This window comes from Zootoca vivipara, chromosome 4 (genome assembly GCF_963506605.1).
Source record: "Zootoca vivipara chromosome 4, rZooViv1.1, whole genome shotgun sequence".
Taxonomy (NCBI): Eukaryota; Metazoa; Chordata; class Lepidosauria; order Squamata; family Lacertidae; genus Zootoca; species Zootoca vivipara.
In genome coordinates this window covers 75,368,101-75,395,192 of record NC_083279.1, presented here as the reverse complement: position 1 = coordinate 75,395,192, position 27,092 = coordinate 75,368,101, and the positions used below count along the sequence as shown (strand labels likewise).

The following is a 27,092-nucleotide window of genomic DNA, read 5'->3' as shown; positions in this document are numbered from 1 at the left end:
CTGACCATGCCTTCTGAACAAAGCTGACATACATACAACCTCCATAAACACACAAGCTCTGTTCAGGATCAATGTTTGGACACCAGAGATCAGATGCACTGGGAGCGATCTCATTACATTATCTTGATGCACACTGAATTGTCATTTGAAGATAGTTAGAAATGTGTGCCAAGTTTGCATCTACTCTGGTACTATTGCCTACATTAAATGGTTTAAAATAGGTGCATCATTGATGTGCACTTATCTAAAGATCACTATTGTTAACAGCATTTTATTAGGTGCCTGGAGGTCACATCAATAAAAGAGATTCATCCAGTAAAACAGGGTGGAGATACTTTATTCTGTCAAGGACCACATTCCCCCAGGTGCTAGCACTGGACAGGGCCAGAGCCAAAAGTTGGCAGGCACCCACTTTTCTGTCACTCTTTCTGATACCACCTTTCCCCATTTCCCCCTCCTTGCCGCCCACGTGAAATTAGGCTGAGAGTCTCATGCAATAAAAGGGCAAATCAATGTGCCTGAATGATATCAAGCAGCTCTTCTGGAAGTTCATAGAAAAAGAGAGTTCGAAAGCTCATACCAAAATAAAAACTTAGTTGGTCTTTAAGGTGCTACTGAAGGAATTTTTTTATTTTGCTTCGACTCAGACCAACACGGCTACCTACCTGTAATTAGGCCAATCAGACATGGATATCATTTATAGCAGGCACGTCCAACAGGTAGATTGTGATCTACCAGTAGATTACTGGATGTCTGTGGTAGATCACTGCTAGATCACTGGCACCCCTAAAAAAAGCTCACCCAAAATTTTCCTCCTCCCTAAAAAAACCTGAACAACTATGACCTGAAGCCCTAAACAAAAATGGGCCTCCCTCCCTCCTAAAAGAAGCTCAACAAGTTTGACCTAAACCCCAAAAAAGGGCTTCCCTTCCTTAAAAAAACTCAACACCTTTGACCTGAACCCCCCAAAAGGGGGTAGATCACTCCCAGTTTTTAACTCTGTGAGTAGATCACAGTCTCTTGGGAATTGGCCACCCCTGATTTATAGGAAGAAAACCAGCGTGGGGTTGTTGGTGCTGTTGTTTTGGTTATGGTACTCACTGGTCACCTCTTTGTTTTTGCTGCCCATGGCAGCCATTTTGTATTTGCACCCATAGGATTTTTGTCAATATATAACTACCAGCACGTCATTCCTCCCACAAAAAGTGGAAAAAATATAGATCTGTGATTATATAAGCAGGCTTAATTCATTCTAACAATAATTATGCCATTAATGATGAAAGTGCTTTACAAAGTAAGAACAAAAAGACAAGACCCCTGCTCTGAAGTCCATGCCACCTAAAATTCAGCACAAAGGGGAGTGAAGAAAGAAGTGCACAACTTTGTGTTAAGTTCAGCTGCACATACTTAGGTTTAGTTTCAGTATTGAATGAGGACTACAAGATCATGCTCTTTGGGACTGAAAGGAGTATAGTAAGGGAGATAGAAAGGATAAATGTTTACGACACACAAAATAATTTTCCCCCCCTTCCAGTAGCACCTTAGAGACTAACTAAGTTTCAGATTTACCTCCACCTATCTGCCCAGCCGCCAAATTTATCAAAGAGTTCCATCATCCATGTCCTGAAGCCCAAAAGGCCAGTTTAAATTTAAGGAAGGCGGTTTTAAAAAACCCACTAACACAAAATGTTCATGTGAGCAGATGGGGGAAAGAACAAAAAGTTAGTTGAAGTCATTTCTGCTTTTATAATGGTACTTTACTGAACTCATTCTGATTCATTCTCTCTGATTCACTCTGATGTTTCTTTACGCTCCCCAGACTGTACAGAGAAGAAAGAGATAAAACGGTGCTTCCATTTATGAGCTGGTCCAAAGATACTGCAAAGAGATGTACCCCTCCCGTTCACGAATAGCTAATTAATCAGTAATTGTCTTTAATTTTAGAGTGACAGCACCTTCCATCTTCTTTGAAGGAAGGAGTGCATCAAATATAAACATGTTGAAGAGGCAGGTCTAAAAGGAACAACATAATTATTATACTAACTGTATCATTCACCTCAAAATCATGGTAAATTTATTAGGTACTTCATGAAAAGCTAGAGTCTAGGAGATAAGTTGAAGCCAGTTCCCTGACTGAAAAGCCACAAACTATGCAGAGCCGTCTCAAGCACGTCAGGCGCCCTGGTGCCGTGGTGCGGAGATCGCTCCGGCGCCCCCGCCCCATTTCTTGCTGCGGCTGGTGGGCGGGCGCCGTGCAGTGGGTGGGTGCCACGCAGTGCCCCCCTACTGGGCCGGCGCCCTGGCACCCCACACCACCCAGACTACCTCTAGAGCCGGCCCTGAAACTATGATTGCAAACATTGAAGTCTATAAATTATGGCCTCGTTCAGATGTAATGGCTTAGTGATGTGTGAATCAGCCACAGACATCAGCTCCACTCCTTTCCTCTCCTCCTCTTGGCATCCCAATGAGGTGGAGATAAGAACATAAGATGCGGCTTGCTGAATCCAACCAAAAGCTTATCTAGCCTAGCATTGTGTTCTCACATTCTGTTCTCCTTTTGGAGGTTTACATGCAGGACATGAGATCAACAGCACATGACTTTTGTGGTTCCCAGCAGTTGCTATTCAGAGGCATATTGCCTTTGATACTCAAGGTGATATAGCCATTATGACTAGTAGCCTCCATGAATCATCCTCTATGAATCTATCTTGCCCTCTTTTAAATCTATCCAAGTTGGTGGCCATTACTACCTCTTGGGGTAACAAATTCCATTATTTATGTGCTGTGTACTGCCTTTTGTCTGTCCTTAAACTGTTTTTTTAATCAACCAGTTTAGCATTAAGTTTGATTGTGGACAAGTTGTGGTTAGACTTAACTATTGTTAGGGCAGCAAACCAACATGAAACCATGGTTCCCTAAACAATAGTTAAAATTAACAACTCCTGCATTGCAAAGGGCAGGGGTGTCAACTTGAATAAAATATTGTGAGGTGCAGGTAAGCCCTGCCCCACATAATCAATCACATGACACAGTGCACACACACCATTTGAATGGGAATGCTCATCAATGGCGCCTAAGAGTTGGCTCCTATGGCAAGGGGTTGGACTGGATGACCCTCTTGGTCCCTTCCTACAATTCTATGATTCTATGATCCCACTTGCCTCTAGTCCATGGGTAGGCAAACTAAGGCCCGGGGGGGGGGCGGATCTGGCCCAATCACCTTCTAAATCTGGCCCATGGACGGTCTGGGAATCAGCATGCTTTTACATGAGTAGAATGTGTCCTTTTATTTAAAATGCATCTCTGGGTTGTGGGGCATAGGAATTCATTCATTCCCTCCCCAACATAGTCTGGCCCCCCAAAAGGTCTGAGGGACAGTGGACCAGCCCCCTGCTGAAAATGTTTGCTGACCCCTGGTCTATACTGTAGTTGAGTACTGGTATCAGGCTCTTAGTGGGTTTTTTTTTTATCTGAGGGTGCCTATTTTCTTTATCCTCACCAGAGCTGCCACTGCCCATTCACTTGCCTCTTCTCCTGGCCCAATTCACATCACTTCCCAGAGGGAAAAGACAAGATATATCCTGCTGCTGCTCCTTATTCCTCCCCCAGCATATTTGTTCAACATTGATAAGTAAGTAGGCAGCAAGAAGACAGACAAGGAACACGTCCAGGAGGTTCCAAGGACTGGGATTGAGGCCCCTCTACTGATGAGCAGGCCTCAACAGGTGCCTTCTCCAGCAGTTACTAATCATAGCTATATCATTCTCTCACAGCCAACCTGTAAGCTAGGCTATTTATTACATTTATTTCTCACCTTTTTGTCTAGGGAGCTCAAGGTGAGCCATACCAAGTGATGTCCCATCTAGATATTGACCAGACCCAATCCTACTTAGCTTCAGCAAGATTTCTACATCATGTGCCTTCAAGACCATGCCCTGGGTTATTAAATTAGTTCAGCCAAAACACAGAGAAATGATGGGCCTAACCATATTAGTAAACAGAAATGAGAGACATGAGTGTGCTGTCTTAAGGAAGACTTCTTTAGGATTCAGAGAAGTAAAGGAGATACCTCTTCCAACTAGTTAGCCCTATAATAATCAATATAATCAAAGGTGTTTTGTACTAATATGTTACAAGCATGAAAATAACTGCTATAATTTTTTGAGAATGATTATTTGTTTATGCACATTAACATAGGAGACTAAATAGATTCTCTTAAAGTCTAATAATGGTGATGTTCTCATGATGAACACGGGAATGAGTATAAGCAAGCCTTGGGCTCAAATGCTCTCCCTCTTCTTTGTGACCAGGATAAGTGCTATGACCAGTGGTTCCCAATTAGCTAATTGCTGAGGGCCCCCTATTTTTCAAAAGCCAAGCCACGGACCCCCTACTTTTGAAATTTTTGATAACTCTATGATAGTTACCTCTGCAAAGCAATTTTTTGAACAAAATGTGGGGTAGCTCCTAATAAACAAAGGATTTTAGGTATACTAAAACCAAAAAAGACCATAATTTTGTGATATTATCATGCAAAAAGGACAAAAAAATTAGTCGGGGGCAGGCAAGGGATGAGACCACAGACCCTCTGGGTGCGTTCAGCAGACCCCCAATTGGGAACCACTGGCTTTGACAGTAATAACGTTCTCTTGAACTCGGTTTCTCATTGAGTATGAAAGTTAGATTGTGGTTTATACTACATATGGTTAAGTTAAACAAGCCAGCTTCATAACGTGTGGTTTGAGGATGGCTAATTTTGAATCTGAGAAGAATGAATGATTTAGGATTGTATTCAGCTTAGTCCTATTTACAGTAGATGCCTTGAAATTAATGAACCCAAGTTAGTTGTGTCCAGGAACATCAATGGATCTACTCTGAGCAGAACAAGCACTGAATATCACCCTTAACAATGATCCTCACTTTGTATGCAAAGACAGACCAAGTTTAAGGGAGATGCTGCAAATTTTCCTCCTGACCAGAAGAAAGGAAGTGAGGGAAGGGGAAAGCATGTAAGTGGCTCACTTGGGCTTGTTCCAGCTCAGGTATGGTGTGCTAAGCCATTGTTTAGTGTGTTGTGCAAATGCAACCAGAGTGTGCAGGTGTATTTTTTTCGAATACTTTTTGTGCATTGATAAATAGTTCTTTCATTATTTTTCACTGCTCTTGGCTTGAGGGGGCACATACTTTTGTCTCTTTTTGCACCATAGAGTTCATTGTTTTTGAATGAAGGGTGGGAAAGGGCATTTTTCTTTCAACAGAGAAACGCTTTGCAATATATCATTAAGAATGTAGCATCACAAAAGGAGTACATTTTCTTAGAGAGAGCTCTTTCACAAATGCCAAGAAGGGCAGTCATTTCAGTTCAACTGTTGTTCCAGTTTATACAACAGCTTCTAAACAAGAACTGCAGACAAGCTATTTTGACCAGGCATGCTACACCTGTTAGAACAGTGGTTTTCAAACAGTCTTCCCGTGAGCCCTGGAGTTTCTTCTAAGTTTATCAGGGGAGGAGTAATGGACTGCCAAACCCCCAAAGGACAGATTGTCCTTCATTACCCTGCAAAATTCAGCCACAAGAAACTGTTGGGTGTTTTCCAGGTTGAACTCAGTTCACATGGGACAGCAGAGAGGCCCAACAGATTTGGCCAGAACACTGCAGGAACATGTTTTTCTGCAATGTCCCATGGATCTGTGATCTACCTGTAGGGGTTTCTGGGATGCTTACAAAATTTCACCTCTCCAAATTTCTCAATAAGGTTCCAGGTCTTGGGTGTGTTTGTGATACCAATGCATTAGTTATCTGCAATTACTTTGGATTAGATTTCTGGACCTTGTAAAGACAACCACACATGTACTGTTCTTGCCCCAGCTTTCAGTTCCTTCAATTTTTTCCACAATACTGTTATGCTATGCACACGAACAATTGTACAAACTGAAACAATACTCTCAGAGTTCTGGGAAAACATATTGCACCCAGTGTTTCAATGCACACAATTGTTTCTGCTTATCAGGGGGGGATCAGTATTAATGGGAACAAATGGGAGGCTCCAAAATGAGCAAGCTGTGCGTACATCAGGTTCTGAGACAATTAATGAAATTTTCCAGAGGATGGGACATGGAAATAGGGTAGAGCTGTGGGCCAAGCAAAGCAGGGGGTGGGTGGTGGGTGGTGGGAATTCCCTATCCCAAGGGGTTTCTCAGCAGATCCCTAAATGAATAAAGTTTGAAAACCACTGCAACAGATTAAGTTATTTAGTATCAAGGTATTCTCTTGGACACTCTTAATAACCACAAGTTTCCTTACCCTCTGTTTCCGCAGGCTTCCTGGGCTGGTGGGAGAAGGGCTTGGAGACTTCCCAGAGCGGGGAGTAGAAAGCTGGCTACCAGGAGTTCCATTAACTAGAAGGACAAATAAATAGATTAGATATGCACATTGTTGGAACAAAAAAAACCTAAGCAACGTGCAACAAACATGATTCATATTAACCACTTATTTCTTATATTATAAGCATTAAATAAAGTACCTCTCATGCAAGCACTCTCCACATTACGATTCAATACCGGACTGCCTTACATTGTGCTTAAATGAGTGATCAACTAATTGGTATTCATTGTGTGGCCCCAACACCGATGAAATTAAAATTATTGTACTCAACTGTGGAGTGCTTGTACATGCAAAAAGATGCAGAGCCGTATGCTTTCCCCACCCTGCTGCTGCCTGCATAAAATCTCTTCCACTCCCTGCTTTATATATGTTTCTTAATCTATTAGAAATTTAAGATCACTGCTATATTATAGACAATATTAAAACAGTGTTGGTACTAATAGGTCACTACCTTGCAGAAGTGTCCACATAGCACCTTTGACCCAAGCATTATGGGTGCTGCCATTTCTAACAATGATGCCCAATACACCTCAGTTACTCTCCTCTAAATATGAATGACTCTTTAAAACTGTGGAGACACTTGTTATGATGAGTAGCCTTTTCTACTTCCATAAAATCTGCTGTAAAACTAAGAACAAAAACCTAGCAGAGACTGAAGGCACAGCACAGAGCAGCACCTAAGCAAAGGATGCTAACAATGTAGTGAAAAATCACATAGATAGAAAGAGAAATGCTACGGAAGAAAATGTCTCCTCAGACACACCACTGCTAGGTTACAATCTATATTCATCAGCAACAGGGAAGGGGGTGGGGAGCGGCAACTACCAGACATCCGAACTCTCCACCTTGTACTAATATTTACATGTCAGGATAGTAATAAGGCATTTAACTTACCTTCTATGAGTTCTAACATGGACACAGACTTAGTGTTTAATCAGATAATGCCAAGCAGGAAAACGTTTGCCTTTGTACTATACCCAAGCAGCGGCAGAAATGGGAAGCGTTGGGATTAGTTAAGGATAGCCAAAGCTGCTCACACTGAGAGCTGAATGAGATGCAGGATTCATAAGCCGAAGCCTTTTCTGCGTAAGGCTGACGTCTTCCGAGCAGCAGTGGGAGGTGCAGGTGCTGTCTTAGGGGCTACATCAAAGGTGTAATTAAGCACAATGCTGCGACTTCAGAATGCTGAGCAACTGCAGCCCCCCACTCTGATCGGCGAAGCCCCAATGCCTTAACCATCTTACATGCTGCACACTGAATCATAATGAGGTGCCTTTGGGGGCAATATACTAAATGACTCACGCGAAAATCACAGTGACAATAACTCTTGTAAAGCCACAGCTGACTGGCAGTCTCGCAACTGCTAAACCCATCAGAGAAAACTGGATTTTTAGAGGTTTGTGGGGTGGAGAAGGCGTTCCTTCCCCATCTGCCATATATTCAGCTGAGACAAGAAAAGGGATTGGCATGGTAACTAATGGTTACAAATTCTGCTATATGTTAGCGCTCATCCTTGAAAGCCTATTTCTTTCCATGCATTGGCTGTGGTGTGGGAAAGGCATGTAGTTAACAGACAATGTCAGCTAGAATGTTAAGGAAAGGTTTAACCTGTGCTTTGGGAAGTCTCTTGTTTTTCACAAGCATGTGCATCACTCAAACAGGATTTTGAGTGAATGCATGCCAAGGACAAAGGATTGTGAATCAGCACTCATTCATCAGTGGTATTAAATGGAGTGGAGGAGTACACCTACACATGGATTTCTAAGAGGCAGGCTAGTCTAGTAAAGGATGAAAGATAGAAGCATTCCAGCCAGCAACACATTACTACCAAGATTATAAACAGCCTGGGCTTGTATATAATTTCTCTTTTAGATGTTAGAGGTTTTCGATGTGCAACATGTATGTGTGGCATCTGGTGCCACACATACATGTTGCATATAGAAAACCTCTAACATTCCTTTGAGGATCCTGAAGAGACTACAATATGGCTTTGAAGACAGTTACAGGTATCATGTCACCCAGGGTGCAGCATAAGACAAATTCATACGGTTACAGGTTCTTTCTCCATCATCTCCAGTTTCAAAGGTTCTCAGGTAGCAAGACTGGGAAACATCTTAGTCCCCAGAGAGTGCCACCAAATAACATTTTTGTACCCATGTAGTTAGTATACTCCAGATTTAATGGTGGACTCTCCCTCCTTTCTCACTCAGCCTGATATCACCACTTTATTAAAACCGATGGAAAGAGGTATTGGAAAGCGAGTTTTATGGTCATCCTTCCATCAGGAAATCCAGCGCAAAGACCAATACCTCATCTCCAGTTTTCAAGGACCTGTATGCTAAGGAAAGCTATATTTATTAGGTAATGCCAACACTCTCTGTGGTGGTCTGAGACAACTTGAAACTAGTACATGTCATTTTCAAGAAGTATTCACTGCATCCTACAGAACCTTGTAGTTTCATAGTAGCTTGTAGGTGCAGAATGGACACAGATTTTGCATTCTGACAATGCTTTTGTATTCAGTTTCCTTCACAGATATTCCACTTGGATTAAAGGTAGGGGTGTGTGTGTGTGTGTGTGTGTGTGTGTGTTGGAAGCAGGCATCAGCAATGGTCGGCCTTCAGGCGAACTCCACTGACAGGCAAAGAGAAGTGTGGAGAAAATAGCATTTGTTGGAACTGAATTTGTTAGTAGTACACTTTCCCCAGCCTGGTGCCCTCTAGATGGGGGACTACAACTCCCATCAATCCAAGCCAGCATGGCATGATATGAAGGCTGCCTTAGGGGTGCACCTGAGGCCACATATCCACACTGACTTCTCAAAGTAGTTATTTGGGATAGGTAGTTACTAGCCAGGAGACAAAGCCTTCTTGCTTGCCTTACCAGTTATGTTGAAGTCTTACTCACTGAGGATGACAGTATATACTTAAAGCCAAAATAAAATCCTTTGTATTGATTTATGCTCATGCTGGGTCTCTGACATTTTCAGACCAAGGTAAAGGTAAAGGGACCCCTGACAATTAAGTCCAGTCGCAAACGACTGTGGGGTTGTGGCGCTCATCTCGCTTTACAGGCCGAGGGAGCCGGCGTTTGTCCGCTTCCACAGATACTTTTTCCAGGTCATGTGACCAGCATAACTAAACCGCTTCTGGCGAAACCAGAGCAGCACATGGAAACACCGTTTACCTTCCTGCCGGAGTGGTGCCTATTTATCTACTTGCACTGTGTGCTTTCGAACTGCTAGGTTGGCAGGAGCTGGGACCGAACAACAGGAGCTCACACCGTCATGGGGATTCGAACCGCCGACCTTCCAATTGGCAAGCCCAAGCACCATAGTGGTTTAACCCACAGCGCCACCCGCATCCCTGTCTCTGATATTTTCAGACCAAAGAGCAACCTAAATGGAGGATGTAGGAACATGACAGTCTGCTTACTAAATTTCCTTGTATTGTAGGGTTTGAATTTAAAGTTGTAACCATTTATGTCACAACACACTAAGCTGGAAACTATGGCTCTAAAACAGTGACACCTCAACCTTCACAGCAGGGCCCAATAACACATATTTAAAAGCACGTATTTATTTTCTAGGATAATCTGCCAGTTTTCTTAGAAAAAAGCCACGGCAGCACATTGTACTAAAATTATATTGCTTTTTAACAACTGCTAGTAGAGGGGAGAACATTTTGTACTTCTGCTAAAACATCCCTTTTCAGTTGATGTTGCTTATTTACTAAAATGGGTTGCCAGACACAATAGAGACAAAGGACAGGGGCCAAGATGATAAGGGGAATAAAGTGAAATGTGTTCAAGCAGAATAATAATAATAATCCAAGAGGGTGTTTTTTAAAAAAAAGTATAATAATGAAAGCGAAGTGCACAACAACCATTACCTTAAATGACACAGACGACGTCCTTGCACCTAGCTGTGTACGCCAAGAGTATTCTGCAACATGTTTTGTTCTGTGTACTGTTACAGCAAAAGAACCACAAGACAGCTTGTGTAGTTCACAGCTAAGCCTATGTTCTGAGCTGATCTGGACCAATATAGACATTCAGATTCTGTAACATGGCAGACAGGTTATGTAGAGGCAGATTTAAGGGTGTGTGAATGGTTTGGTCACACTGTGCTCTGAGCCTCGGAGGCACCACAGGAGATGCTGCAACTATGATTTAGAATGGAGCACGAGAAGGGGGGGGGGCTCTGAATTTTGGCATTGCACAGGGTGCCATTGAAATCTGAGACCCCCCAAGGTCCACCACTAGGTTATGGGAATGTACCATCTCAGAATACAGGTGATGGTGGAGAATGAATGAATGGTCCCCAACCGTTAAATGCCCGACTTTAGAAAGCTGATACCTGGGCTCAGATCCATATAAAGGTTGGGGAACCTGAGATGTCTCCATAGCCAGGGCTTGGTACAAAGTAGAGAATGTATGATGAGCCGGATGGACACACTGGTCTGACTCAGCCAGGATAAGGAAGCTTCTCCTGCTGCAGGTCAGACTAAATACCCATCTAACGCAGTATCGTTTACTGTCATTGGCGGTTGCCCTCAGAAGTCTTAGAAAAGGTGTTCACCATCACCTGCTGAGTCACCCTTTTAACTGGATATTATTATTTTATTATTATTTATTAAATTTGTTGTCACTTTTAACCCAGAGTGACTTCAACAAACTAACCAAACAAAACCCACATAGGTACATTTAAACCAAAGGGATAGGGAACACATTAAAAACAACCTGGCCACTTCTAAAAGGCCACAGATAGTTAAAGGGCAAAGGAGGAGGTGGTGGTAGTGATAATGCATAGAAGTGCAAAGCATGCACTCTTTCACTGAATAACGGTCTCTTCTTGGGGGGCAGGCACCTGACAAACTCCTAGGTAGAGATGGGAGTGAGGCAACATGACTGATGCTGAGGAGATACAGCCTTGATCAGGCACCCCCAAACTCGGCCCTCCAGATCTTCTGGGACTACAACTCCCATCATCCCTAGCTAACAGGCCCAGTGGTCAGGGATGATGGGTATTGTAGTCCCAAAACATCTGGAGGGCCAAGTTTGGGGATGCCTGGCCTTGATCATTCCCTGTATAAATCAGATGTGAATTCAGGGATTCTTTATGAGTGGTAGCATATAGCATGAATCTGCAGTGAGGATTCTTGATGTTGGGGTTCTTGAAGCAACTTATTCCCAGTTCTGGGTATAAATTAAAGCTGAGGCACAACTGGAAACAAAACTGTACTTTATTTAACTTTATCCCACTCAATGAGGGATTATCCCTTCACTAGGAAAGGCACAATACCATAGTGCAAAAAGGTATGGGTCCAGGTACAGCTCATGACAAAATCCAATTAAAAGCACAAGGATTGGTTAGTTTATGTCAGTGGTTTCAGTGGGAATTGGTGATGATTATTTTTTGTGGGACCAAGGACAGAATGTAAAAAACTGATGGAAACAAACCATTATCAGGAGAAACGGCTGGAGATTCTGTTTTACAGATCAGCCAACCCACTGAAGCAGAAGGAAATCAGCTGAGCAAACTAATGATAGTTTTATAACCCTGTTTAAAATCTATGCTATATACTTGTTGTTGTTGATTAGTTGTTTAGTTGTGTCCGACTCTTCATGACCCCATGGACCAGAGCACGCCAGACACTCCTGTCTTCCACTGCCTCCCACAGTTTGGTCAAAGCTATACACTTAGCCATATTTAAATTTAATTATCCACCCACATTAAAAATATGGAAAAAATGCAATTAGTTCAAGGTATTCCATGACAACTCGCATCTTGCAATCATATAAACTAATGGCCATTATGTTGTTATATACTGTGATAAATATTTCACAGTGATTACTTTTAAGACAATGCAGGATACCATTTAAAAATAAATCCATTTGGTGCTGGCCTTACCATGGAGCTATCACAAAAAGCAGTTGCTTTGCACAGAATTTCTTTCATATATCCCCTCCCTCTTTATATTTATACCATTAAAATGGTCTCTAGTCCAGAGCCAGAAGGGAGAGAAGAGTATACCGTTTATTCATGGCATTTATATATCACCCAATTAATGATGTCCTCTAGACACAGTTCAAATTTTGACATGGTTCAGTTTTGACTGATGTGAAAATGTCCAAAAACAGCAGTGGTGAAAATTAATCTTGACATCTCTAGGACAGCTGCAAGTATTGTATCAAGTGGCAGGGGACTACATCCTAGCCTATCCAAATATACAATGAAGGTGTGGAAAGCTTTGTGATTTGTAGACCATTTGGCAACAAAACTGTAGTCAAGTAAATCGCTCAGCTTCCCAAGGAACTGCAGCCTATTGAACCTTGACTACTGAATTTGGCTCTACCTAGTGCTGTGTTTTTTTTTGTTAATAGAAAAATAGGTGCCGGAGCTCACCATGAACTTCTCCCTTGTTCTCTTAGAATGGCAATGGTGCCCACCTTCAGGAAGACTTATACTAGGCTAAGGGAAGAATCTGAATGGGAAGTTGAGTTTAAGGCAATGGTGCACAGTTATCTCACTGTGCCAACCTATATACAAACACAAGCAGTGTATAAGGAGAAAAGGGGGAAAACAGAGGGTTTTTTTTCTAGACCTGTATTTTGAGAAATGTGTTTTAGGATGGCCTGAAAATAAATGTATGCTTTTAAAAGAATAATCACAACTTAAATGCAAGGAGTGCCAGTTCTATGAAGATGTATATTTTGTTCATTTCTGTTTTCATGGTTACACACAGCTTTAAAACTGGTATGGGCAATAATCAAATTTATAAAAATCATAAGAAAAGCTTGCTGGATCATGCCAGTGGCCCATTTAGTCCAACATCCTGTCAGTGCATAAAACAGTAACCACAGGTAAACAACAATAATTGTAACAAGCCCAGAAATCAATTACACAAGAGAAATGACAGTCCGTATAGCAGCAACAAAAATATATCATACTATATAATATTCTGAATATGCAAGGAAATTACCTTTCCACACCAAAACCAGTCATATGTTAACAAAAATAGAGACACTGGCCTGGTTTGAGTGATGTTTTATGGCCTACAAAGCCAACAGAGGGCATCAGGGCCAAGTGCTTCCTTTCTGTCTTGCATTATGCCTGAGTTCTCAATTACATCCAAACCAGGGAACTCTAGTTAAATGCAGTTAATTACAAACAACCAATATAAAAACAATTCAGAATTAAAACCTACATAACAACAACAACAACAACAACAACAACAACAACAACAACAACAACAACAATAAAGGTATTGTAAGGAACTTACAATTTATTACAACTAAATAAATAGTACATATAAATGAACACTGATATGAAATCCTTAACCAGCTGATTCTGATATTTTAAGTTACATTATTCCAGTTATTAAGGTAAAGGTAAAGGGACCCCTGACCATTAAGTCCAGTCATGGATGACTCTGGGGTTGCGGCGCTCATCTTGCTTTACTGACCGAGGGAGCCGGTGTTTGTCTGCAGACAGCTTCTGGGTTATGTGGCCAGCATGACTAAGCCGCTTCTGGCAAACCAGAGCAGCGCACGGAAACACTGTTTACCTTCCCGCTGGAGGGGTACCTATTTATCTACTTGCACTTCGAAGTGCTTTCGAACTGCTAGGTGGGCAGGAGCTGGGACCGAACAACAGGAGCTCACCCCGTTGCGGGGATTTGAACTGCCGACCTTCTGATCGGAAAGCCCTAGGCTCTGTGGGTTAGACCACAGTGCCACCAGTTAAATCCGAGTTCCCCATTTCAGACGTAACAGGGAACTGTGGTTTAATACAACCCAGAAATGAAGCGGTGTTCAAGGTGAGAAGGAGGTTTGTGAATTCCCAGCTTTATGAACTATAGTTTATGAAGCCTGGAGCAACTATTCCAAGCAGGCCCTTGAAAGTTTTCCTTCAATAGTGTATTCATGTAAAGTTACATAAACTCCTTTACCTGAGCTGGTGGATGCTGGAGATTTGCTGCGTCTAGACGGACCAGGACTCTTGGTAGTGCTCCTACGTGGTGTTGAAGCTATTTTGGTATAGGAAGTGGATTTCACTACCCGACATTCTGGAAGACAAAGAAACACCATTCAATTAGCAAATTGTGGACAGAATGTGCATGCTTATTTGCCTTTAAATTCCTTCATAAAGAAATATACACAAGTATCCTAGTCTCCAGTGGATAATTAACTGTTAAATCAAGAATAGACAACAGGGTGATCTCCACATGTTCATGGACTCCAACTCCCTTCATTCCTGAACATTGGCTATATTGGCTGGGTCTGATAGGAGTTGTAGTCCAGCAACTACTGGAGGGCAACATGATGGTTACCCATGTTAAACAATGACCACTTGTACATCATATCATGGTGCAGCTTGCTTTTAAAATATACTCCCCCATCGCCAACACTCTGCATTGTAATCTTCTGTCAGTGGATGATATTGAATGTCTGTCATACCTAGAGAATGCTGGGCATCTGAGGTGAGATACCCATGCAGTGGTGGAAGTTGTCCCCAGTTCCAGTCACTACACAGAGGCAGTTTAAGGTCCAAAATAGTTTACTGCTGCAGAAGATAAGGCTCAATAAAACAGTTCTTGATATTGTTACTTACAACTTGTAGACTTTTGCAGATTTAAACATGCAAGTACAAAGTATCTCTGTTGTTCTGGCAATTCAAGATGGAACACAGACAGACCCACTCACTTCACAAGACTGACCCCGACGCACACAGCACAAGACCCCAGATGAGCTGACATGCCTTCATCACGTATATAGTCGGCACTGGGCCATTACCATAGCAACTGGCTTGGCTGACACTACACCTGTTGGCTTTGCTCATTCATGGAGGGATTTATGCTCATGAAGAAAATTAATCATTTCCCTATGGTGCCGCTTTAAACAGTCATGGATTCCCCCAAAAGAATTCCTGGGACTGTGGTTTGTTAAGGGTGCTGAGAGTTGTTAGGAGACCCCTCTTCCACTCAGAGAGCTGCAATTCCCAGCAGTCAGTTCTGATATATGAGAAAGTGTTTAGGCCACATATGCAGGTTCCTATCTGCAAATCAGTCATGAGTGGCTTGAAGAAAAGCGAAACAGGTTTGTTGTCCTTACATAATTCTCTGGTGAACTGCAGCTTGCAGCAAAGCACACAGAATTTATCACGGGCAGAAGGAAACACTCTAGTTCTTCCTAAGAGAAATCAGTAAAATCAATGAGTCTGTGAAACTGCCCTCCCACGCGAGACTAAGATGCTCAGGTTAGAATTTACGTATGCACACACAGCTCTGTGTTATGCCTGAAAATGGCTCTTGGACTGAGAATTTGAGAAATGAAGTGTCCATTGAAGCCAACATATTGCAGTCATGGTGAAAATTAAGAAATAAATCAGCAGACAAATCAGGTAAACCAGCAAGAAGAAAAAGAAATGTGGGTACTTGGCAAGATGGTATTTGAATGAAACATTGTGTACTGCCAAGGTAACCTTAGGTTTGAAGGATGGGTTATAAATATACTACTGATGATGATGGTGGTATGGATATATATATATATATATATATATATATATATATATATATATATATATATATATAATGTATGCTAGCCTTCAGGGGAGGATCTGCTGGTCTGGGCTTACTAGGCACTCTGGTTGAAGTTTCACAAGTTCAATTTTTGAAAGCTCGACTCCATCTTGAAGAGCATCTCCAGCTTAACCCCTGAAGGTTGCTGCTATGACTTATCATCTCCAACAGACCAGCACTCTGCTTTGATCAGGACACCTCCTGGGTGAGAAAGCTATCAAACCCATTCACTCCTGGTACTGAATCAAGGACCGCTTTATCTGTGACCTGTGCTCTGATTGACTGAAAGAGTGCCAGCCTTTGCTCAGTCCAACATGGGTGTTGTTTAGTTGTGTCCGCCTCTATGTGACCCCATGGACCAGAGCACGCCAGGCACTCCTGTCTTGCACTGCCTCCCGCAGTTTGGTCAAACTCATGTTGGTAGCTTCGAGAACACCGTCCAACCATCTCATCCTCTGTCGTCCCCTTCTCCTATTGCCCTCAATCTGGCCCAACATCAGGGTCTTTTCCAGGGAGTCTTCTCTTCTCATGAGGTGGCCAAAGTATTGGAACCTCAGTGATCCATGAAGGAGCCAACATGGGTAGGAACCTCTTAAATATGGGCTGTGGTACGAAGCCCTGTCTCCATCACACCATGGATTCCTTCGCCTCAGGGTCCATCATCCATCAAAAGTCATAAAAAAAAACCTGCAATTAAGTACCTATACTATATTACTCACGAGGAGACCAGAAGTAATTAAACCAGCTAAAGAGCTCCTTTATTTTCCAGTCTGCTTTGTCCATTTGTGATACTCATATACTCTTTACCTGGATAAATCAGCGCACAACGATCATGATAGAGTTTATTCCTGTCCGCAATTGCAGGCAACTGTATTGTGACTTGATTGTGCAAAACTGTATTTAAGTTGCACCTCAGCTCATGGAGAAATGGAGTTCCTTTTATGTATCAGAAGCACTGAATTCCCTACTGATTAGGACACCCAGGCCTGTGTCCTAGAATCTAGATAATAAACAGATGCTGACCTAAAATAACTGTGTGGCTTCCTGTCTCACCTACCAGAGGCGAGCTCGTCTCTGCTCCTATGGGGTGTGCTTTGACACCGCGCATGTGGTAGCTGGATCTCAAAGGCTCCAGAACGCCTTTGTTTTGCTAAGTGGCTTGTTAAACAAAATTACCTATAAAATTATGAGCAGATGGTGCATAACTCCAGTGCATACTAAAAAGGATAAGTAGTTCTGTTGGAAGGGCATAACTTTGCTTGTAGAAGGGTCCTAACATCCCTCTGTTTGAGATACTGTTAAAAGGGTGGATGGAAATATGTAGGTTTCTGCAGTTGTGAATATATTTTTATTAGCATGTTATATTAGTAGCAAAGCTATCTGTGGCCAAAAACCAGGAAAACGCACAATTGCATATTGGACAAATAAACACTATGAGTCACAGAAATCAAGCAAACTATAGCTGAACAGCTCCAAAAAGTGTTTGGAAAGTTGACTTCCTTTTTTAAACTTTCGGACCAGTTATCTGTCAGTTTGCATTTTTTGGTTAAGAAAGTATTGATCTGATGTGTAGAGATCTTTCCTATTCTAATTTATTCAAGAGGGTTTGGGAAGCTTCTTTGTGTGATGTAAGCTAGTGCAAGCTGGAAGTTTCCAGCCCACAAGTAAGTTTCTATTCTGCCTAGAAAACAGGCAGGAAGTTCCTGATGTTTGGGTTATTCCTTCAGAGAAGCTGAACATCTGATTTGGACTGGTTCTGACTATAATAACAGGCCAGAAGGAGCCCGAGTTTCACTTTCTGTCTTTCTCTCCTTCTGGTGTGGTGTTCTGTACAAAGTATACTTAGTGTTAAGGCTTTAGTCTTATTATAAGTTATTGTAAATTTAGGTTAAGTCAGCTGCAACTGGATTTCTTATGGACAGTGCCAATCCTGAATGTATGGATTTGTGACCATTATGCTCATTTACCTTCAATAACAGTAGTAAACTCTGCAGGAAGAAATACAATTGCCTCTGGCCTATTTTGGGGGGAATCCTGCAATGTGCTAAGTCTTTTACTCTTCTAACTATACGTTGAGAGTTCTGCTCTGGATCAATATTGAGTAGAATTCTTAACATTATTTACTATATATTTTTGAAAGTTGTTTTGTCTGTTCACTATGCATTTGAACACCATGTGCATTTGGATATCATAATCAATTTTTGCATGATGGCTCTTGAAATCAAGGAACAGGTTTTCATCTACATTTGTTGTTGTTGTTTAGTCGTTTAGTCGTGTCCGACTCTTCATGACCCCATGGACTATAGCACGCCAGGCACTCCTGTCTTCCACTGCCTCCCGCAGTTTGGTCAAACTCATGTTTGTAGCTTCGAGAACACTGTCCAACCATCTCGTCCTCTGTCGTCCCCTTCTCCTAGTGCCCTCCATCTTTCCCAACATCAAGGTCTTTTCCAAGGATTCTTCTCTTCTCATGAGGTGGCCAAAGTATTGGAGCCTCAGCTTCACGATCTGTCCTTCCAGTGAGCACTCAGGGCTGATTTCCTTAAGAATGGATAGGTTTGATCTTCTTGCAGTCCATGGGACTCTCAAGAGTCTCCTCCAGCACCATAATTCAAAAGCATCAATTCTTCGGCGATCAGCCTTCTTTATGGTCCAGCTCTCACTTCCATACATCACTACTGGAAAAACCATAGCTTTAACTATACGGACCTTTGTAGGCAAGGTGATGTCTCTGCTTTTTAAGATGCTGTCTAGGTTTGTCATTGCTTTTCTCCCAAGAAGCAGGCGTCTTTTAATTTCGTGACTGCTGTCACCATCTGCAGTGATCAAGGAGCCCAAGAAAGTAAAATCTCTCACTGCCTCCATTTCTTCCCCTTCTATTTGCCAGGAGGTGATGGGACCAGTGGCCATGATCTTGGTTTACATTTATTTAGATACAATGGCAATTTTTTTGATGAAGACTGACCCTTTCAAAGCTGCACCAATTTCCTTCATCTCCAGAGCAATGTTGGGCATGAGACTACCGGTAGTAGCAGACAATCAAGGTCAAGACTGGATAAACATTAAATCAGATCTATGCTTAGATCCAATTTCTTGAGACTGCATAGTAAGTATAGTTATTATTGTAGGGAATTATAAGCAGTATTGTCAGGTGATCTGTTTGGGAATCTGAACCTCAAGCAATACTTCAGATAGCAGTTGTATCAGAGGAAGAGAAAATCTAACTTTAACTTCCTGCAGTCACAAACTTATCAGTTGGCCCTCACACATAAAATATGTTAAAAGGATGCAGGGTCCCCTCCTCTTCTCAATAAATCTTTTCAATAAATCACAGTTTCCAGTCTACTGCCCACCTGCCCCAGCAGCATTGCTGACAACGATGCATATGGACAAATTGAAGAGAGAAGGAAGTCTCTACCCTCACAGTCTGATTAAGTGCACAGTGGCAGTAATAGGGGAATGAGTAGAACGCCCTTCTGCTCCTGATTGGAGCAACAACAACAACAACAACAACAACAACAACAACAATTTATTATTCATACCCCGCCCATCTGGCCGGGTCTCCCCAGCCACTCTGGGCGGCTTCCAACAGAAGAAAAAAACACATTAAAAGCCTCCCTGAACAGGGCTGCCTTCAGATGTCTCCTAAAAGTCTGGTAGTTGTTTTCCTTTTTGACATCTGTTGGGAGGGGGTTCCACAGGGTAGGCGCCACCACCGAGAAGGCCCTCTGCCTAGTTCCCTGCAACTTGGCTTCTCGCAACGAGGGAACCGCCAGAAGGCCCTCGGTGTCTGGGCAGAATGATGGAGGTGGAGACGCTCCTTCAGGTATAGTGGACCGAGGCCATTTAGGGCTTTAAAGGTCAGCGCCAACACTTTGAATTGTGCTCGGAAACGTACTGGGAGCCAATGTAGATCTTTCAAGACCGGTGTTATGTGGTCTCGGCGGCCGCTCCCAGTCACCAGTCTAGCTGCCACATTCTGGATTAGTTGTAGTTTCCGAGTCACCTTCAAAGGTAGCCCCACGTAGAGCGCATTGCAGTAGTCCAAGCGTTTCATGGGTTGAGCAAAGTTTAGACTGAAGGGGGCAGGAAGTTTCATAGTACTTGAAGAGCAAGATTTAATTATAGTTTTTCTATTGTACATGCTAGCGAAATTTACAATACAAAGGACTCACAGAAAAACTTAAAATAATACAAATGCTAAATAATAATCAGTCTATTGACCCAACTGCATAAAATAAAAAACAAATGAATCAGACTGCAAAACAGTAATTTCCTGCGTTATCTCATAATGCTGACCTTGTAAAGTACGCAAGTTCAAACATGTTAGATCGCTAAAGGCTTCCCCCCCACAGTTATTCTAAAATGAAGATGATAAAAAAATACATAGCAAAGGCAACAGACAGAAAATATGCCAATATGGTGTCAGTGTTAGCAAAAAAATAATGAAAACAAAAGAAAAAGGAGGATGCACTCCAACACTGCAAGGTTTTTGAAAAAGCTTTAAAATGCAGAGTAATTTCTAAAATGCTTAAAATCCAACTAACTTTGCTCTCTGCATTGCCCTCATCTGAAATCTTTCAGTCCTGTAGTATCTCTCTAACAGAGAGATTTACTTTATATAAGAGTTTACTTTATATAAAGTAAGCAGAATGAAGCTATGGTGGAGGAAGTTAGAAGTGAACAGCCCTAGCAGATTTAGATCCCCCGCCTTTCTAGAAGTGTTATCTGAGTTACCAGTGGAACCAAATGCTTATTTGTAAACTAGATCATACCTCGTCACAGAACATTTGCTCTGCTAAAGCCTAATCCTCAACCATCTTTTTTCTTTCCCTTTTCTGTTTTGTGAAGATGTTTGTGTGGCAGGGATTAATTTTTGGAATCTCCCCAAGGTTATTAAAAACCTATTTCTGAAAGATGGAGACTTTCTCTTGGTTCTGAAAAATGTCTGTAGTATAAAGATAAGCCAAACAGAGGATCAAAAATGTCTCTGGTTGCTGGAAAGTCATTTTATTTAAAGTACTAGTGGTTTTCAGCCCGTTCAATAACGGGCGCTAGAATCCTGGGGTTCGGAGAAGCGCTTGCGCAGCGCTTCTCCGAACCCTGGGACCTGTCCTTGCTGTCGGCGGCAGGGGGACAGGAACGGAGGAGGAGAAAGCGCTGCTTTCTCCTTCTCCGTTCCTCTCCCGCAGCCGCCGACAGGAAGCAGATATCCCAGGGTTCGGAGAAGCGCTTGCGCAGCGCTTCTCCGAACCCTGGGACCCGTCCTTGCTGTCGGCGGCAGGGGGACAGGAACGGAGGAGGAGAAAGCGCTGCTTTCTCCTTCTCCGTTCCTCTCCCGCAGCCGCCGACAGGAAGCAGACATCCCAGGGTTCGGAGAAGCGCTTGCGCAGCGCTTCTCCGAACCCTGGGACCCGTCCTTGCTGTCGGCGGCAGGGGGACAGGAACGGAGGAGGAGAAAGCGCTGCTTTCTCCTTCTCCGTTCCTCTCCCGCAGCCGCCGACAGGAAGCAGACATCCCAGGGTTCGGAGAAGCGCTTGCGCAGCGCTTCTCCGAACCCTGGGACCCGTCCTTGCTGTCGGCGGCAGGGGGACAGGAACGGAGGAGGAGAAAGCGCTGCTTTCTCCTTCTCCGTTCCTCTCCCGCAGCCGCCGACAGGAAGCAGACATCCCAGGGTTCGGAGAAGCGCTTGCGCAGCGCTTCTCCGAACCCTGGGACCCGTCCTTGCTGTCGGCGGCAGGGGGACAGGAACGGAGGAGGAGAAAGCGCTGCTTTCTCCTTCTCCGTTCCTCTCCCGCAGCCGCCGACAGGAAGCAGACATCCCAGGGTTCAGAGAAGCGCTTGCGCAGCGCTTCTCCGAACCCTGGGACCCGTCCTTGCTGTCGGCGGCAGGGGGACAGGAACGGAGGAGGAGAAAGCGCTGCTTTCTCCTTCTCCGTTCCTCTCCCGCAGCCGCCGACAGGAAGCAGACATCCCAGGGTTCGGAGAAGCGCTTGCGCAGCGCTTCTCCGAACCCTGGGACCCGTCCTTGCTGTCGGCGGCAGGGGGACAGGAACGGAGGAGGAGAAAGCGCTGCTTTCTCCTTCTCCGTTCCTCTCCCGCAGCCGCCGACAGGAAGCAGACATCCCAGGGTTCGGAGAAGCGCTTGCGCAGCGCTTCTCCGAACCCTGGGACCCGTCCTTGCTGTCGGCGGCAGGGGGACAGGAACGGAGGAGGAGAAAGCGCTGCTTTCTCCTTCTCCGTTCCTCTCCCGCAGCCGCCGACAGGAAGCAGACATCCCAGGGTTCGGAGAAGCGCTTGCGCAGCGCTTCTCCGAACCCTGGGACCCGTCCTTGCTGTCGGCGGCAGGGGGACAGGAACGGAGGAGGAGAAAGCGCTGCTTTCTCCTTCTCCGTTCCTCTCCCGCAGCCGCCGACAGGAAGCAGACATCCCAGGGTTCGGAGAAGCGCTTGCGCAGCGCTTCTCCGAACCCTGGGACCCGTCCTTGCTGTCGGCGGCAGGGGGACAGGAACGGAGGAGGAGAAAGCGCTGCTTTCTCCTTCTCCGTTCCTCTCCCGCAGCCGCCGACAGGAAGCAGACATCCCAGGGTTCGGAGAAGCGCTTGCGCAGCGCTTCTCCGAACCCTGGGACCCGTCCTTGCTGTCGTCGGCAGGGGGACAGGAACGGAGGAGGAGAAAGCGGCGCTTTCTCCTCCTTCCTTCCTCTCCCCCAGCCGCCGACAGGAAGGACGCGCGCACTCTCCCCCCCCCGCCTCCTCCAACCGCCGCTCCTCACGGCCAGGGAGGGTTGTGAGGAGGCCTTCGCCGGCCTCCACCCCGGCGGGAGCGGCGGTTGGAGGAGGCAGAGTGGGGGGAGAGTGCGCGCGCGCAGTCTCTGCTGTCCAATCCCTGTATCCCTGGGGCACATGCGCAGTGACCCAGGGACACACGGGACATCTGGACGCAGGGACAACATGGACATTATTATATAGGATTGGGATGCCATCTTTGCTATTGTTGAGATGGCATCAATATCAATTTTGCAGCATCTGCAGACCCTGAAGGGCAATAAAAATAAACTATTGTGGCAACAACTTTTTATTTTTTAATTGTGAAGACCAATGGGTTGAGAACAAAAGAGCTCCCCGCCATTCTAGTTTTTTTGGGTTTTTTAAAGCATGCTTTTAATTAAAATATGGTTTCTTAGCAAACTGTTGTTTCTAGAGCTGAGAATGTTGAGTTCTAGAGCCAACAGGAAGAAAAATTTGCAGAGTGAGTACTAACCACTCCAGCATATAGGGAAGGAGTGTACAATGACTGTTTTGGTCATTGCAAATATTTCAAAGCATCAGTTGTAAACCTCTTTAATTTAAGAAATAGATTATTTATCTCTTTTTAGAGATAATGAAAGAATACTTGCATAACACATAAAATTCAAATTCCTCCTCCTTAAAATTGTTGGATTTGGAAAACACAGCCAAGGAAAATGTCTTTGGATGCTGGAAAAAAAGGACTTGTTTGTTCAGAAAATATGGGAAGAGCCTGGAAAATTCAAGTCATGTTCTATATTTTGACCAAGAAAAATTACCAAATACAAAATCTATGAGATCTTCTTTGGGTGCCCTTCATATCAGTATGATGTGATTCTGTGATTGCAAAGTGTGAATAATTCTTTGTAATAAGGCTGTCAGCTTTTGACGTAAAAATTTCTTGGACATGAGACGGAACCTGGAAGTCAAGGATGCCAGGTCAAAATTTGGAGCTCAAAACACTTCCAGGCTAGAAGTTCTTTACCCACCCATATTGTCCTGCTTTAAAACAACAACAACAACAACAACAACAACAACAACAACAACAACAACAACAACAACAACCTAAAAGAGGGGGGGCTGGCCTTATTCCCTGCTTTTCTGGGCATTGATCCACGAGCAAGGGAAAAAAAGCAGGCTGGTTTGCACACACACCCTGCCTCAACTGCTGACGCCATACTATTGTTGTCCTTACTACCAACCTTCCAAAAGCAACATAAGGCTTGAAAGAACAAATTTTATTGACCTGCAAGAGGAACGGAAGCCATAAATGACTCACAACCCAATTCTGTTCCTTTATCTCTGCAAACATTGCATTAAAGTTGGACTGCTGAGAGTAGAGAGAAAGCATGGTCACTGCCACTTCAGTTACATGAACCCTGTGTGCCATTGCCATGGGGGTTATCACTCAAATCAGGCTGACTCTGCTTCACTTGTCTCTCACAGGATACTGGCTTCAGTTGCAGTGGGACAGCCCCCCCCCCCTTTAGCCAAACACACAACATTATGAGCCTGAATTCAGCAGTGTTTGTTTATTCCTATGGGTTTCAAATTATCTATCAATGCTAGTGGAAGTGGTCAGTTCATGCACACATCTGTCCAGCTCACACTTGCTTCATTTTATCTCTCCCCCCCTTCTCATAATGTCAGCCAGTAAGGTGAGGGAGAAAGCAGCAATTGCTACGGTACTTTACCTTGGCTGGACGGGGAGTTGGAAGTTCAGGCAAACAGAGCAAGGAAAAACATAGGCAAGGCAGGGATTCAAGGACGACAAGGCTATCCATGGCTACTAGCCACAATAGCTCTACAGTGGTACCTCAGGTTAAGTACTTAATTGGTTCTGGAAGTCCGTACTTAACCTGAAGCATACTTAACCTGAAGGGAACTTTCCCATTGAAAGTAATGGAAAGTGGATTAATCCGTTCCAGACAGGTCCGCGGAGTACTTAAATTGAAAGTACTCAACCTGAAGCGTACTTAACCCGAGGTATGACTGTAGTCTACCTGGTGTTTCTGGGCGCTCTGGCTTCTATCACAGTATCCTGTTACGCTAGAAGCGGGTTAGTTATGCTGGCCACATGACCTGGAAAGCTGCATGCGGACAAACGCCAGCTCCCTTGGCCTGAAAGCGAGATGAGCACTGCACCCCACAGTCACCTTTGACTGGACTTAACCATCCAGGGATCCTTTACTTTTTTTAATAAAAAAAAACACCTTTAGTCTACCTTCATTGTCAGAGACATCATTCCCCAAAACCAGTTGGTGGGAATCGCAGATGGGGAGAGTCCTATTGCACTCATGTCCAGCATGCAGATTTCCCACATGCATCTGGTCGGCCACTATGAGAACAGGACGCTGAACCTAGATATGCCAGTTACAGCAGGCTCATCCTATGTTCTTAAGGATTTGGGATTCAAACAGCACCCTGGACAACTGCGTAGAACTTTAGTGTTCTTTCAGCACCGGGCAGACTGTGTCTTAAATACAAGCGCAGTACCATTTTAGGGGGCTAGCTTTGTGTCTGCAGTTAAAGGGGCCTAGTTTTGACATTACTGACTCTGGAGGATATGGGAAGGCTGTGATTCTGCTAGGGCTGGAGATCTCAGTGTTGGAGGAGGGCAAGGTTATCTTCTTGGGTTGAAAAGGTACTGGCAGAACAGGTTCCTCGCACGCATGAATTTCTGGAGCTGGCTCTGCAGACAGTCCTCTATCCCAGTGCAGTCCCTCTTACGGATCCCTGTTCTCAGGCCCCAAAAGGAGGGGAGGCATGACAGCTACTGAAGTAATCACAAGCAGCGCCCAGTTTAGGTCAGTGATGTCATTGGCCCACACCCACAAGTTGCAGTGCTACCCACTCCCCAACAGGGCACCTGCACAAATGCTATATGTATTCTTCCTTAATAAGTGCCAGGTCACACTGGACAGCAGCAGTGGCCATTTAGATATTATGGGTAAGCAAACACATGAGAACTACAACTATTTTATATACTGTGTTCATGAAGGATCATGACTACACAGTTCTATTGCATGTTAGTATGACCTGATGCGTAACAATGTGAATGGCAGGGAGCCATGCTACACGCACAAACGCACAGAGCCTTTGGGAAGATGAAGATCATAGCACTCAGCAAATAACATCCTGTGGATAGCTCAGTCAGTCGAGCATGAGACTCTCAATCTCAGGGTCATGGGTCCAAGCCACACATTGGGCAAATGATTCCTGCATTGCAGGGGGTTGGACTAGATGATCCTCGGGAGTCCCTTATGATGCTATGATCTTGTGGATAGCAGTGCACAGTACTTGACAACAGGTGCTCCCTGCCCCACAGGGCTCCTGCAGTAACAGGCATTTCTTTCCTGAAGCTATGGCAGCAGGGAACCATGAGCAATCGTATATTATTATGCTATATATATATATATGATTTGCAACAATTAGTCATCGCACTAAAACATTTTTAGTCAGAAAGAACCTTATGTCCCAGTGTCTGCTTAATAGCTGCATACTACATACTTTAAGGATGATGAGAGGGGAAATGGCATGTCAAAATCCTAAACACACTCATTAGGGTAAGTAATGAGGGTAAGAGTGCTTTCTACTGGATTAACTCAAATAGTAGTTGTGCCTGATGTGTGTAGCCCATTTATTTCAATGGGAGTTTTCAGGAGAAGCTACTAAAGCAGGTTTCAGCAAACCACTCATCAGTGCCAGACAGAAGAAGCAATAGGTGAAAGCTTGTTCATATCTCCCATCTATGCTAATCAGCTAGAGCAAGCGGTAAAGTCCATGTTAAAACAAGGCTGAGGGAATGAATGGTGGAGATTGAGTCTCTCATTTGATCTGCAACCCTTGCAGGAACTGATAAATGTTAGAATGGAAAGTGTTTTTGCTATCACAAGGGACTAAATTCAAATAAAGATTTATTTTATTTTATTTTTAACAAAGAGGGACTGAGAAAATGAAACAGAGAGGAATGATACTTCTCTTCTTTGCTTGCATGGGCTTCCTATTTCATGCCACCAGTTTAACGAATAAAGTTTCTTTGTAAAACTGTTTGCATTGCTAACAGTCAGTGAACTATTGTTACTTTAAGCAACAGTCTGCATACTTGTGTTCACAATGCAGAACACCTTCTAATGCAGGAAGAGTCGTAGGTTACAATATCAGCCAAGATACTGAATGAGAAGATTCGCTTTAAAGCGGATGGTGTCTTTCTGTAAGAAAAACTGGAGCGGAGCTTCAGGGGGGAAAGTTGGCAAAAGTCAGTGTTCCCTTTGAAGCTGGCGACCTTCCACAAAATGAGTCACTGCCATCAGCAAAGCATGTTATGCCTGGCAGA

General features: G+C 43.9%; 1 protein-coding gene across 4 annotated transcripts in view; it reads right to left on the bottom strand.

Moving 5' to 3' along the window:
* The window catches only part of DCLK1 (doublecortin like kinase 1), a 204,054-nt gene that overhangs the window by 68,579 nt on the left and 108,383 nt on the right, over positions 1-27,092 (bottom strand). For 3 of the 4 annotated variants that reach the window (XM_035115446.2, XM_060273781.1, XM_060273780.1), the window contains exons 5-6: positions 14,341-14,457; positions 6,308-6,402 (exon numbers count right to left, since the gene is read on the bottom strand). In XM_035115446.2, the coding sequence (XP_034971337.1) occupies positions 6,308-6,402; positions 14,341-14,457 (212 nt within the window). Of the gene's footprint in view, positions 1-6,307; positions 6,403-7,282; positions 7,625-14,340; positions 14,458-27,092 lie in introns of those variants that run through there. The other variant, XM_060273782.1, reaches the window with a different exon arrangement.